We start from the raw sequence: 13,917 nt of genomic DNA on the forward strand, positions 1-13,917 counted from the left end.
GGGTGCAGCTGCCTTGGCAGTTCCCTGCTTCAGCTTGCAAGACTAACTTCCTACAAGACAACCCCAAGGAGAAGCTACATGGACCTATCCCAATGCAGCCCTGGGTGCTGGAGCAGCCGTGTGGAGACCCCTGCTAGTGCTGAGATGCTTGTTCGTTCACTGACACAGTTTTCCTCCTGCAGTCGGCATCATTGCCTCTGTTTTGTGAGGTGGAGGACTTTGTGGACTGGTGTTGGGTTAATGGCTTAATGTTGGACTTGTGGGCTTGGGCAGCATTGGGTTGGGATGTTTTCATGATGCACATTTTCTTTACATAAAACTCTCTCTTATACATGATTTAAACCCACACCACTACCACCCCCTTTATAAAAAAAATTTTTTAGAAACATTTTATTTTCATTTGGGTGAAAGTTGGCAGAGCTAGTTAGTTTTCCACTCAACACTTTGTACACATTTTGTTTTGTAACCGTAATTGTAATCCCCTCAATGTAACAGTGCCCTTTCCACTTTCTCCCTGGCTTCCCTGTTTCTGCTCAGCCTCCTGTCTCTCCCACACGCGCTCTGGGCCACATGTTCAGACAAATGCTGCTCCTTGGGTCTCACGTGGTTGGCTGCTCTGAGGAGCACGTGCCTTCCCCATAGGTGTAATTGCGCACTTAGAGGTCAGTCTACTGTTTAGCTGAAAGATGATCTCCAGGCGGTTGCAGGCGTCTGAGGGTCATCAATGGAACCCCCTTTGACCTCAGGTCCCCTGACTGACAAATGAAGATAATCACACCTCCCTTAGAGAGTGACTGTAAGATTGAGTCACATGACCCAACCATGTGAAAGTAGTCCCTGGGTGCTGTAAACGCTTTCTGCTGCTGACCCAAAGGTTAGAGGACTGAATCTATCCAAGGGCCCTTCAGAAGAAAGGCCTGGTGATCCACTTCCAAAAGGGCAAGCCTGGTGGCACCCAGTTCTACTCCGACGCCCATAGAGTGGCCATGAGTTGGAATTGACTGGGTGGCACCTGGGGGCAATATGAACTCCTCCTGGCAGGATAAATTGGGCATCTGATTTCTTTTTCATATACATGAATGCCCTTTCCTGAACTACTCTTGATGGTGTACCCTAAAGAAATAACTTGTAGGGGAAGAGGAGAGGAAGAAACTGTAAGGACTAATTTTTAAATGTAATAGTATTCATAATAATAAAAACTGAACCTCCTGCCATAGAATCAATGATTTTATTGACTGTCATCTCTAGATATGGTTTGCCAGGTCTTTCTTCTGTGGACCTACTGAGTCAGTTGACTGATTTCAGACGCCCACTGCCTTTTGAGTCCATGCAAACTCGTGGAGAGCCTCCGCGGTGCGTTAGAGCTGCCCACTGGATTGCCAAGGCGGTAAGCGTCCAGAGCCAAAGCGCCATCTCCTTCTCCCATGTAGTTGGGGTAGAATCACCAACTTTTAGGTTAGTAGCCCTGAACCACTGCCCCGCCAGGGACCACTACTTATAATAGGGGCCTGAAAGTGATACAAGCAGCCCCAGCAGCCTTCTACACAGCCCAAACGCACACTAATTATAAACAACATAATACATAGCCAACAACACGCAACACCAAGCAAGTAAAGCTGAAGACAGAATGCCGTCAACATCCCAACAACAAGGGTGTAAAAAAGGAACCCGGTAAGCAGATGGGCAGAGATTTGAAGAACTCAGAAAAACTACAACAGCTGCTGGACTAGAGGATGAGATTTAGGGTGCTTTTTTTAAAAGATGCCTTTTACTGGTGCTATATTATTGTTTTCAGAGTAAATGATATGGTGAGAGGGATTCTTCTGGGAATGGACGGGATGACAACACAGCTGGCCAGCAGAAAAACAACTGCAGGCCTAAGCCCCTCAGCAAGAAGGTGGTGGAGATGGCCCCGAAGAAAGTGGGTAATTAGAGGGGCAGGATGAGCTGTTTCCAGTCTTCCTGGCCCCGCCCCCACCCCAGCTTCTGGCCTGGCCCGCCTATGGACAGGGCTTACACGGGGACCAGCACAAAGTGGATGCGCGGCACATGAAACCTGTGGTTGTGGTTGTGGTTGTTGTTAACCCCCCAAGGCCAAACCCACTGCTGTCAAGTCCATTCAGACTCACAGAGACTCCACAGGGCTCCGGAGACTGCAAACTTGTAACCAAAGTAGACAGCCTCGTCTCGTCTCCCATGGAGCGGCTGGTGGGTCCGAACGGCTGACCTTGCAGTTAGCAAGCAGCCCAGTGAGTGCCCAGTCCACGGTGCCATCTGGGCTCCTTGTGCTTGAGAGCACCGCATTAGAAATCAGGAGATTCGAATTTGGGTTCCACTGTGGACTCTGCGTAGGTTTGGGCCAGCAATAAATCTCTACATCTCAATGTGCTCCTAAAGCATCAACAGCCACCACTACGGAAACTGGGTTCTTAACTGACAGCGAGCCCTTCAAAGCCCTCTGGGGCTCGGTTTCCCCATCTGAGGGGAGGGGAGGGGAGTGGTGATTCTCTGTGAGCCCCTTAGCTCTGACTTCATGACATTGATTATTTATTTTCCAAGTGCTCACTGTGTGTTAAGCACTGTTTCCCATGCATTGAATGCAATAGTTTCCCACACTCCATCCTGAGCACTGGAAGCCCGGATGCTCTTTTCCGTCTACGCTTATGCCCTAGAAGCTACGGACTAATCAGAGGTTCTCAACCAGGCTCTCTAATTGACATTTCAGAGCCAATGATTTTCCTGAGGGGATGTCCTGTGCACTGTACGATTCTAGCAGCTTCCCTGGCCTCTACGCTGATGGCAGTAGCAAACCCCTGGCCCCTCCCAATGTCCCCCAGGCATTGCCAAATGTCTCCTGGAGGACAAAGCCGCCCCCGGGTGAGAACCAGTAGTGTAAATGATTTCATCCAGTCTCATGGCTTTAAACACCATCTATATCATCTCTATGCTGACGAGTTTCAAATTTATACCTGCAGCCTGAGCCTCTTCCCTGAACTCTACATTTCTGTATCCATCTGCCTGATGGATATCCCCACTTGAACATCTAATAGCCATCTCACAGTCAACACTTCCAACACAGGACTCCTGATCTATAGCACGTCCATCAAACCTGTACTCCCGCAGTCTGATGCTCTCGGGCAGTAAATGACAACTAACTCCATCCTTCCAGGTGCTCAAGCGAAAACCTTGGAGCCATCCTTGACTTTTCTCCATTTCCCTTCTCATCACACATCCAATCCATCAGCAACTTCAGTTCGCTCTACCATCAAACGACATCCAGCGTCTGACCACTTTCCACCATCTCCACCATGCCCCTCTGCTCCCTGCCACGTCCTCCTGCCGTTCCCCCTCTCCCGTCCCCTTGCCCTCCTGGAGTCTGTGACCCATAAAAGGGCCGGAGTAAGCCTTTGAAACAAAAGTAGATGATGTCACTCTGATTCTCCAAGCACCCCAGTGGGTCCCCAGCTCACTCAGCATAAAATGGCTCTGAGTCCCACATCTCCAGCACAATACCACCTCATCTCCTGCCCTGTCCTTCTGTGTCACTTGACCACAGTTCCGCGGCTCTCCTTGCTGCCCCTCACAGATGCCAAGCACGCTCCAGATGCCAGACCTTTGTACTTGCTGTTCCATCTGCCTGGAATATTCCTTTCCTCAGCAGTTCCCCCAGCTCCCCATATGCTTCAGTCCCTCGCCTCCTTCAGGCCTCTGCTCAAATGTCACCATCATGGTAAGATGATCCCTGGAGGGTTTTTTAAATAACAGGCCTCCTACCCCAAGCCCATCCCCTTTTCTGCTTGAGTCTTCTTCACAGCACATACCATGATCTGATCAACTGTATCTCGCATTTGCTTACTTAGGTACCGTCTGTCTCCTGCCCCCAGACTGTCCGCTCCATCAGGAACTGGTGGGCTTATGGTCTTGGTCTGTCTTGCTCACAGCTGTACATCCCCAATGACTAGAGCAGTACCTGGCATATAAGGGTGTTGGCTGCTATCCAGTTGATTCTAACTCCTCGCCACTGCACCCCCCCATGTAGAACAGAACTGCCCCAGAGGCTGTGACCTCTCAGCTGCAGATCACCTGGCGCATCTCTGAACCGGTTGAAACTGCCCATCTTCCAGCTAGCAGTCTTGTGCTCCCCTTTACACTTCAATGAGCTGGACACTAAATCTGCGTGGTAATGATTATTATTTATCCCCACAAAGGAACAGAAGCTCAGAAAGGTTAAGTAACCTGACTCAGCTCCCTCAGCTAGAAAGCCACTCGGACTTACCACCCAAGGTCCTCCTTCCTGCCCAAGGGTGGCACTCAAAACCAAACCCACTGCCATCGAGTCGATGTCGACTCGTAGTGACTCGGTAGGGTAGGGCAGGGTAGAACTGGCCCTGTGAGTTTCCAAGACTGTAGCTGTTTACAGGCACAGAGAGCCCCGTCTTTCCTCCACAGAGCGGCTGGTGGTTTTGAGCTCTGGGCCTTGCAGATTGCAGCCCAATTCGTAACCTCTATGCCACCAGGGCTCTAGGGTGGCGCTCCAGGCCACAAAATGAGATTTCAGGTGGGTTCGTGGACTGGTTTCAATACAGATGGAACACGCTGAAGAGCACAGAGTCAACGTAAATAAGTGAGCCCTGATCTGCACCTCACACCTAATCCAAAACGGATTTCGAAGGCGCGCTGGAGTGAAATGTGCCAGGTGAATCTCAAACATTTTTAGAGGGAAACTCGCCATCCAAAGCTGGGCAAAGAGTTCTTAGACTTGGAACCAAAGCTCAACTCACAAAAGAACACCCCGATAAACTGGGCCTCATCAAAACATCGAACGTTTGCTCTTGAAAGCCCAGGAGGAGGGACTAGAAAAACAAGCTGCAAATGAGAAGACATGCACACACCATACAAGTGACATAGAGCTGAAATATAAAGACCTCTCTCAACTCCGCAGCACACAAAGCCAACTCCTCCCATGATAAAATAGGCAGATGCTGTGAGAAGACGTTCACCAAAGAGTGTATACAGTTGGCAAACACAGGAGAACACTTCAACATCACTAGCCACGCCTACTCAAAAAACTCACTGCAGTCTCCTCTGTTCCCACTCATACGGACCCTCTAGGACAGAGTGGAATGGCCCTCGTGGTTTCCGACAGCCTCCTATTTCGCCCACACAGCAGCTGGTGGGTTCAAACAGCTGACCGTGTGGTTAGCAGCTCAATGCATAGTCACTATGCTACCAGGTGACGAGAAGATGACAATGAGACACCACTACACACCTCTCAGGATGGCTAAAATACAAACACTGACACCAGCAAAGGCAGAGAACTCTCGAAACTGGCCTATAACATGACACCGCCATTCTAGAAAGCAGCTCGGCAGCTGCTTATAAAATTAAGCATGCACTTGCCATATGATCCAGCAGTTGTCCTCCTGGGCATTTATCCCAGAAATAAAAGTTATGTTCACACCAGAATCTGTACGCAAATGTTCACAGTGGTATTATTTGTCATCGCCCAAAGCTGAATCAGCCAAGATGTCCCTCAACAAGTGACAGCCTCGGCAATTCATAGCACATCCCTCTCGTGGAACACTATTGATTATTCGGCAGCAATAAGGAAGAAAATAGCGATGCATACAACAACTTGGATGAATCTTCAGGGAATTATGATGAGTAAAAAAGCCAAGTCCAGTTCCAAGACAATCAATGGGGGGAAGGTGATTGAACTCGTGGCCAGTATTTTGACTGAGATGGTGAAGACACAAATCTGAGCATGTGACAAAGGTATGGAATGACACACACACACACACACACATACATATGCATACACAGGAGACTAGGGACTGCTGAAGGAGATCCGTGGATGGGGTCAATGTCAGTGTCTTGGTTGTGCTGTCACATGAGAGCACCGCAAAAGGGCACCACTCTAGGGAGCTGGGTAAAGTGGACACAGCCTCTCTGAAGATGTTTTCTACAAGTGCATGTGCCTCTGCAGTTATTTCATCAGAAATTCTAATCATAAACTGAAGTCACACATCAGAAATCTGTTCTGCTCTCGGTTTCTCTTTGAATTAAATAGCCTCTGGTGCAGATGCGCCTGCACATGGAGAGGGGCTCCACCCTTTTGAACAACGCCCCGCCGACAGGGGATCCAGTCAGACTGAGCAGCGCATTCTTATAGCCATTGTTTCTGTCATCCTGGGCTATAGTGTGGAGCCATACAGCAGAGATCTAGTCCCAGCTCTGACCTTGAAACAGTTACTCAGGATCTCTCTGTGCTTCAGTTACCTCATCTATAAAATGGGTATGGCAAATGCCCCTACATCATGGTATTGTGAGTTTCAAAGCCATAACTAACTTTCTCTCCCTGTGTGTGTGTGTGTGTGTGTGTGTACGTGGGCGTGCGTATGTTTTTAACAGGCATTAACAGCGACTGGCACAGTGATAGCTATCACTCTCTTTACCATAACAAGAATTTAGGGGAAATCAGGACTTCTTAGAAAGAGCCATACCACCTGTTGGAACGCGCCCCTTCAAGCTCGGTTGCCCCGCGCTGATATTTCCGGGTCTGGGTATGGGACGGAGGGAGGGGACACGGGCCACACTCACCTGCACATTTGGTGCGGCTGATGAGTGGCGGCCCAGGACGGCCCGTGCCGCCGTCTCCCGGGCGTGTGAGCAGCACGCTGATCTCATACTCCGTGTCCGGGTCCAGGTGCCACAGCTTGTAGGTCTGCAGGCTGACGGCGTGCACCTCTGCCCACGGGCCCCGCGCCATGCGGTACTCGATCTCCTTGCGCACGATGGGCCCGTCCCCGATGATGGAGTTGGTGTTGAGCTGGATGATGAGGTACGTGGGGCCGGCGCGCAGCAGCTGCGGGGGTGCGATGGGGGTCGGGGGCTCTGCGAAAGGAAGGGGCAAAAGGTAGCGGGGAACCAGTGGGTGCCGATGTGAGATCCTAACCCCCCAACGCGGAACCCCACCTTTCTCAAATCCCCAAAAGTCCTATCTGTCCTCCGGGCCCACTCAGGCAACCAGCAAGCTGAGGCCCAGCCACTCGCCCGCTCCCGCGAAATCCTAAGGCCTGCAGGTCATCGCGTTCTGAAGTGTGGTCCTTAAGTAGCCCGCACACTCCACGCACTCCCCTCGGAATACCCCCAGCCCTCTGCGGAACCTTGCAGGCTCACACCTGGACAGGGCCCCTTCTCAGGCACCGCCCCTCGACTAAGCCCCGCCCCCGCCCCACCCACCCAGGAGAGCGCTGTGCACAGACCCTTCACAATGAGCTCTGCGAAGTTCGAGACCCCGGCGCCTCGCGGGGCCTGGGACACGCAGCGATACAGGTCCTGCTCTTCGCGGCCCACAGCGGACAGCGGGAAGGTGGCCAGGAAACGCCGATGGCTAATGTGCCGCACAGCAGCCGCGGGCACCAGCACCCCGCTCTGACGCTGCAGGGGAAGGGCAGGGTGGCAGAGTCAGGGCCGCTGGACACCCAGGGGTCTTGGTCCCTCTCTGACCTGGGCAAGGTTGATAACGGTCCAGTGTAGGCTTAGCCACCCCTACCCACGGGAGAAAGATGAGGCTTTCTACTCCCATAAATCGGCAGTCTCCGAAACCCACGAGGGCACTTCTACCCAGTCCTATCAGGTCGCCAGGAGCGGGCATCGACTGGTAGGGAGTTTGGCTTTTTAAAGATTCAGGGTGGGGAATCCTCCCCCATGCCCATCCCACCCCAAACTCTGCCATTTGTCAGCAACGGGGTTAGAAGCTGATTAGGAGAGGTGGAAGAGAGCTCTGATCCAGGAGCCGTGCTCTGCCCTGGGAGAAAATGCCACCCAACGAGGTGGTGGGAGCCATGGGGACTCTGCAGGGATCTATGTGTGTGAGTGTCCGAGGATAAAGGAGGGAAGACGCAGCCAAAGTCCCAGCCCCTTACCTGCAGGAGGAAGCGCTCGGCCTCGGCTGCCCTGCCTGCCGCCATGCACTGGAACGAGGCGTTCTGGCCCGCATTGACCTCCACGTCGCCCAGGCGGGAAAAATGCGGGGCTTTGGCTGAAGGGGTTGAAAATATGTGGTGAGATGGACCTGTAGCCCCTTCGGGTAGCGAACGTGGCCACCCGGGCCCCTCTTCCTTGTGCCCCCAGTGTGCTGGGACTCACCGCAGGGGTAGCTGAGAAGCAGAATGTCATCTAGGCCCATGTAGCCCCTGCCGTCTGGGGAGATGAGGGCCTCAAACAGCACCTAGGGAGGCAGGAGGGCCGGCATACATACTGACATCCTGGACCCCTGCTTGGTCAGGTAGCCACAAGAGGGAGGTCAGCTCTGCCCCAGCCTCAGCCCCAGCCTCCTCAATCAGCTGAGGAGCTCACACTGACCCTCCCTGCCCAGCCAGCTAGTCGGGGAAGGAAGACAGCACACAGAGCTAACTAGGTCAGGGCCAAAGACTGGCCCATCCCTGGCAGTGACCTGAGAGCTGCAAAACTCTCTTCCCAGCCAGACAGGCTCTCCAGGTCAGGATGATTCCAACATAACCTTGACCCTGGCCATACACTACGCCTATTCACAAAAAAACTCCTGATTCAGCTGAACCCCGCCTGACCTCGGTCACTGAATGCTGACCACAGATCCTGCCCAGAGACCAGCTTCACACTCGGTCACTCATTTACTAATACCTGACCTCAAGCTGACAGCGTCTCCCACCCCTAGCCACGGGGTGACCCCAAACTGAGCCCAGCCCACCTGATACTCATTGGGCCAGAAGGTGCTGACAGCCAGCTCAGCCTGGTGCCACTGACGGCCGTGGGATCCGCTCATATTCCAGACAGCGCTGCCCAGAGGCCCCCCATTGACGCGCACGTAGACGCCCAGGGTGCCAGGGCTGTGTCCATCCCGGCTGTACAGGAAGTAGCTGAACTGCACACAGTGGGTGTCATTCTCACTCAGGCTCTGGAAGATGACATGGGCCCTCTGCCCTGGGCCATGCTGGGAAGCATTGACCATCAAGTAGGAGCCTGCAGAGAGAGTTGGAAGAGGCAGGAGCTGAGGGAGTCTGGGAGAGGACCAAGGTCAGGAGAGGGCAAAGACAAAGGATCCATGGGATTTACAGCCCTGGAGTCAGAGGTTTGAGTTCTGGGTCCAGCTCTGGCTGGCTGGGTAAGTCCCTTCACTTCCCTGGGCTTCATTCCCAAAGGAGAGTTGGAAAAGGGAGGAAAAACAAACCAACCAATCACAAATGGCTCCTCACCACCTACAGGGCAGCCCAGGCTCATGCCTCACTGATCACCACCCTTCCCAGGTCCTGAGCCATCCTCAAAGGCAGAAGGCAAGAGCCTAGCTCATTGCAGGCCCTTGAAGGCTAGCTCTTTCAAAGTCTTCTCTCCAAATCCCACTGTGGGTTCTCCCCTGGCCCTTGAATCATTCATAAAAAAAAAATGCACGTTCCAGCACCGGCTCTGAGTCTTAGCTGAGTGAGCGTGTGGCACAGAGACGGAATGAAAGGACTCCAGCTCCCTTTCCACCCCCAACCTGCTGAGTATAAATTCCAGGGAGACAAATTCTTTTGGCTTCCACGTTAGAGACAAGCAGGCCTAGTCCCTTCCCCAGGAGAGCTGGGCTGTGTGCTGGCGTGGGCTGGTGAACCAGATAACTCTGCAGGGCCCAGCTGGGGGACTATGGCTTCCCTTCCAGAGGGAGAAGGCTCCAGCAGCTGCCAAGGGGCGCCTTCAGCCACCCAGAGGGGCTGCCTCCCAGAGTTGGCTGCCAGCCAACAAAAGCTCATTCACATCCCAAGCCATGAGGCTCCCCGCTCGGAGAGGACTCCCTGGGGACTCCACGGCTGCTAGGGCTCTCATTCATCTCAGTGAGCCAGAAGCCATGTGGAGGTGGCTCCTGGATCAGTCCTGGGGGGTTGGGGGGAGAGTAAACCCTGAAAAGGGCACATCTGAGGCCCAACATAACCCCTCACCTTCTTCTCCCATGCCCCAAGAGCCCTGGTGGTCCTTCTACCCCTGCCTAGCTCCCTCTCCACCGCCCCCACCCCCAATTGCTTCCTTCCGTTCGCCAACCCTCTTCTCTTTCATACTCCTCTTCACCCTGCCCTCTCCCTTCTTCTTCCCGCTCCTGCTCTCTGTCCTGGGTCTGCATCTCCCTCCTTCCTTCGCTTTCTTCTCCTGCCCAACTCCCAGCCCTAAAATGTGGGCACTAAGAGGGCATAGGCCATGTCCACCTCCCTCAGCCCTGCATCCCTAGCACCCAGCACCAGGCCCTCGCTAAAGGCATTCCTCTCTCCCCTTCCCCACTGGGTGTCTCCCTGCACCCACACATAGCATTTGGAGCTGGAAGAGATGGCTTCAAACCAAGTGCCTGATACTTGGGTGTGGGCCCTACGCCAGGGCATAGCTGGGCCCTGGGGAGCTGGAGGCAGATCCTGTCACACCAAGGCCCTTGACTGATTGCTCTCAGGCACATCCAGCTACAAAACCTGTGGGCACAGGGTGCAAACGAGGAGCTGCAAGCCTGGTGGGGGCAGAGACGATGCCCCGGGGAGGATGTGGTGTGAGCGAGGCAAACAGGGAGGCAGCCAGGCCCCCCAGGAGGTGGGACTAGTTATGAGAGATGAGCTTTGGAGAGCCTCTCTCCTGCTGGCTGCAAGTCCTAGCCCCACCACTGCCCCGCACCCCAGGCACAAGGTCAGCCATGCTGTGAGGACAGGCAGGAAAGGCCCCTGGTCTGCTCCTGTGACAGGCAAGGGTGGGCCCTTCAGGCCATCCCTCTCTGGACTCCGGACAGCAAGCGCACTTTGTTCGCACACTGTGCACCGCCCTCTAACCAACTTTATCTGAATAAAGTTGATCATTTGGCCCCCATATGCCTTGCCCTTCCTTTATTCCCCATCAAAGAAGGGTGCTATTTTGAGGGGTCCTCAAAAACAAATATAAATAAATAAATATCAATTAAAAACTAGTTGGCACATACATGCCATCCCCATCCTACATATGTCATAGGCATGTTCTAATAACCCTATCTACGAAGTATTATTGGAGGAGTCCTGATAGTTGAGTGGCTTATTCATCGGGCTGCTAACCATAAGGACAGGAGTTCAATTCCACCAGTCATTCCTCGGGAGAAAGATGAGGCTCTCTGCTCCCATAAAAATTTACAGCCTCAGAAACTCAAAATGGTCATTCTACCCTGTCCTATGTGATTACTGTAAGTCATAATCAACTCAATGGCAGTAGTTTAGAAGCAGGAACTAGCAGAATATTACTGTTCTCCCCATTTCACAGTTAAGAAAATGGAGGCTCAGAGAGGTTGAATGTCTTATCCAAGGTCACACAGCTGGCAAAGTGTTGGAACTAAGATTTGAAACCAGATCTTCTAAAGCCAGTGTTCTAACGGGCCATTATCTAATGTAATTATTCTTCTGACTCCCGTTCAGTGCTCAGGATGCTAAAAGTGTCCCACCCTAAAATAGGGGAATCATCCGGAACTTCCAGGAAGACGTCTTTGCACACATCTAGGCCCTGGTATTACTGCTCTGGCAGCCTCTGCAAGTCCTGCAGAGACCAGGGTCACAGGCTGTCAGGGCGAAGAGAACGTCCATGAAGGCAGAAGATTCCGGAAGATCCTGCTGAGCTGACCTGATGAGAGGAATGGGAAGCAGGTTTGGAGCTACTGTTTTACCTGGTCCTGCACCCATTTTACAGCGAAAACTCCTCCCCTTTCACACTGTCATGCATGTCTGTACAGAAACAAAAGCAGATGAAGCCAGAGAGGTTCAGTCCTGTGCCCAAAGTCACACAGCAGCTGGGTAGACTGCTCCTGGAAGGAGTCAAAGAGAAGGGTACTGGTAGTGGATAGACTCACCATGCGGCAGGTCTGCAGGGGTCCGGGTGCCAGGGTGACTCCGCACTTGCTCCCACTGGAAGTCATTGTACTGGGCCTGGCTGTACTCGCAGGGCACCCCTGGGTCACTCACCTCCTCGAAGGTGCAGCCAGCTGTGAGGGCAGGACCTGGTCAGTGCAGGCCAGGAAGGGGACCTGGGGCTGCCCGATAACCCCCCACCACTGCTCCTACTACTCCCAGGTTCACACACCTCTCCTCAGGTCCTGCCCCCGCCATTCCCACCCTCTACCAAACCTCTCCCGACCCCCCACCTTCTCCTTCCATCAAGGCCGCCCCCAATACCAAGACCTCCCCACACTGCTCACTCCTCTAACATAGGACTCCACACTGTTCAACCAGCCCTCGGAGACCCTCCTCAATAAGTGCCAGATGTCACTTAGTGTATCGTTCGAAGTTCCCAGCAACTCTGCAACATCCAAACTAGAACTAGCCCCATCTTACAGATGAGGAAACTGAGGTCCGAAGAAGCTACGTGACTTCCTTAAGACCACACAGCTCGTGAGTGGCAGAGGTGGAGCTTGAGCTTCGATCTCCTGACTGCTAGCCAGTGTTTCATCAGGATTATGAATGCCATAAGCCGCCCTGACAATATCTCCTTAGTAACCCACAGTCACCACCGATCATATCAGAGCCTGCAGGGTCTCCGTGTGCCTCACGCTCCGGAGCAGGAGCCACTAGTATTCCCACTTGACAGATGGGCTCCGGCATTTGCCCGAAGTCACTCACCGAGGTCTCTGCATATGGGGATGTGGAGCACGAAAGCATAATCACACATGTATGAGGGACTCATATGCTAGTGGAAGTAAACCCCAAGTATTCAGAACCAAGGTTTTGCCAATATTACAGATTAAATGGGGAGAGAAGCAGTGGGAAGTGGGGAGCAGGAAAAGGATGCAAAAGTAAATGGGGCAGTGCCCTGATTTCTAACAAGACCCATGCACCTTTACCTGCTCATCTAAGCCCTGAGCAGGCAGGTACCTCGTATTTGACAATACCACTAGTTCAAGCAGGAAGTGCAAACAAGGCCCCTGCACTCTCTCTGCAGCCTTCACGCTTGGGGCCCTGCCAGGTAGTGCTGCCCCCTGAGGGATCTGAGACCCAGGAAAAGGCCCGAGCTGGCAATGAAGAGGCAGGTACAAGTCATGCTAGACCCTGTCCTATGTCTGGGCCAGGCTCTGATACTTCTTCCATTTAACAGATGAGCTGACTGAGGCTCCAAAGGTGTTCACCCACATCCAAATACAGAAGGCAAGTGAATACGCTTTGGAGAGTCACACAGACCTAGGCTGAATTCTTGACTCCTCAATTTACCAGCCCTTGTGACTGTGGATAATCACGTCGACTCGCTGAACGTCGGTGTTCCCATCCATACGTGGGGTTGTTGAGGTTTGATGCATTTAGCACTTAGCAGAATGTCTGGCACACAGCAAGCATTTGGGAAAGAGCAGTTCTGTGCATGTGTTCCTTGAGCTACACAAATAAGAGGCAGGATTTGAACCCAGATCAATCAGATGGCAACGTCCATGCTCCCCACCGGTGAGGAGGCAACCAACCCTGTGCTTTTTCTCAAGGAGAGAAGGAGAGGCGCATGGGCAATGACTGGGGAGTGAGTGCCACACGCCAGGAAGAATCTCGGCACCTGCTTGCAGGTGATGACACTCGGGGAATTCTGGTTCTCCATCTGTAAGGCCACCTCTCTGAGTTGTCATGTAGGTCGTATGAAGACATGGAGACATGTCCATTCAAGCCAGGCACAAAGGAAAGGATTGCCATTCTTGGGGTCTCCCTCCTCCTCTGGGGGCCCCATCAGAGTGTGAAATGGTGAGGTGTGGGCTGAGTCTGGCATGGCAGGTGGAAGGAAGCAGCAGGCAAGACCTTGGCTGAGCTCTTTACCTCTTGGTTTAAGACGCCCTGGCCGGCATCGTGTCCTGTGGTCTGGGAGAGGTGGATGTTAGTCCATCCGGGCAGGGAGGGCCTCAGCTCTCCCTCTAGAAAATGACCCACAGCACAAGTAAGGGAC

At 53.0% G+C, this 13,917-nt stretch overlaps 1 protein-coding gene across 3 annotated transcripts in view; it reads right to left on the reverse strand.

The window, feature by feature from the left end:
- The window catches only part of PTPRU (protein tyrosine phosphatase receptor type U), a 67,740-nt gene extending 55,803 nt beyond the window's left edge, over positions 1-11,937 (reverse strand). For 2 of the 3 annotated variants that reach the window (XM_045298824.1, XM_045298823.1), the window contains exons 1-6: positions 11,858-11,937; positions 8,732-9,003; positions 8,152-8,233; positions 7,929-8,044; positions 7,266-7,440; positions 6,601-6,894 (exon numbers count right to left, since the gene is read on the reverse strand). In XM_045298824.1, the coding sequence (XP_045154759.1) occupies positions 6,601-6,894; positions 7,266-7,440; positions 7,929-8,044; positions 8,152-8,233; positions 8,732-8,992 (928 nt within the window). In that variant the 5' untranslated portion in view covers positions 8,993-9,003; positions 11,858-11,937. Of the gene's footprint in view, positions 1-6,600; positions 7,147-7,265; positions 7,441-7,928; positions 8,045-8,151; positions 8,234-8,731; positions 9,004-11,857 lie in introns of those variants that run through there. The other variant, XM_045298825.1, reaches the window with a different exon arrangement.
- Between the last annotated feature and the right edge of the window lie 1,980 nt (positions 11,938-13,917).

Source organism: Echinops telfairi, unplaced genomic scaffold, assembly GCF_000313985.2.
Source record: "Echinops telfairi isolate 266 unplaced genomic scaffold, ASM31398v2 ScPeMD7_7457;HRSCAF=8495, whole genome shotgun sequence".
Taxonomy (NCBI): Eukaryota; Metazoa; Chordata; class Mammalia; order Afrosoricida; family Tenrecidae; genus Echinops; species Echinops telfairi.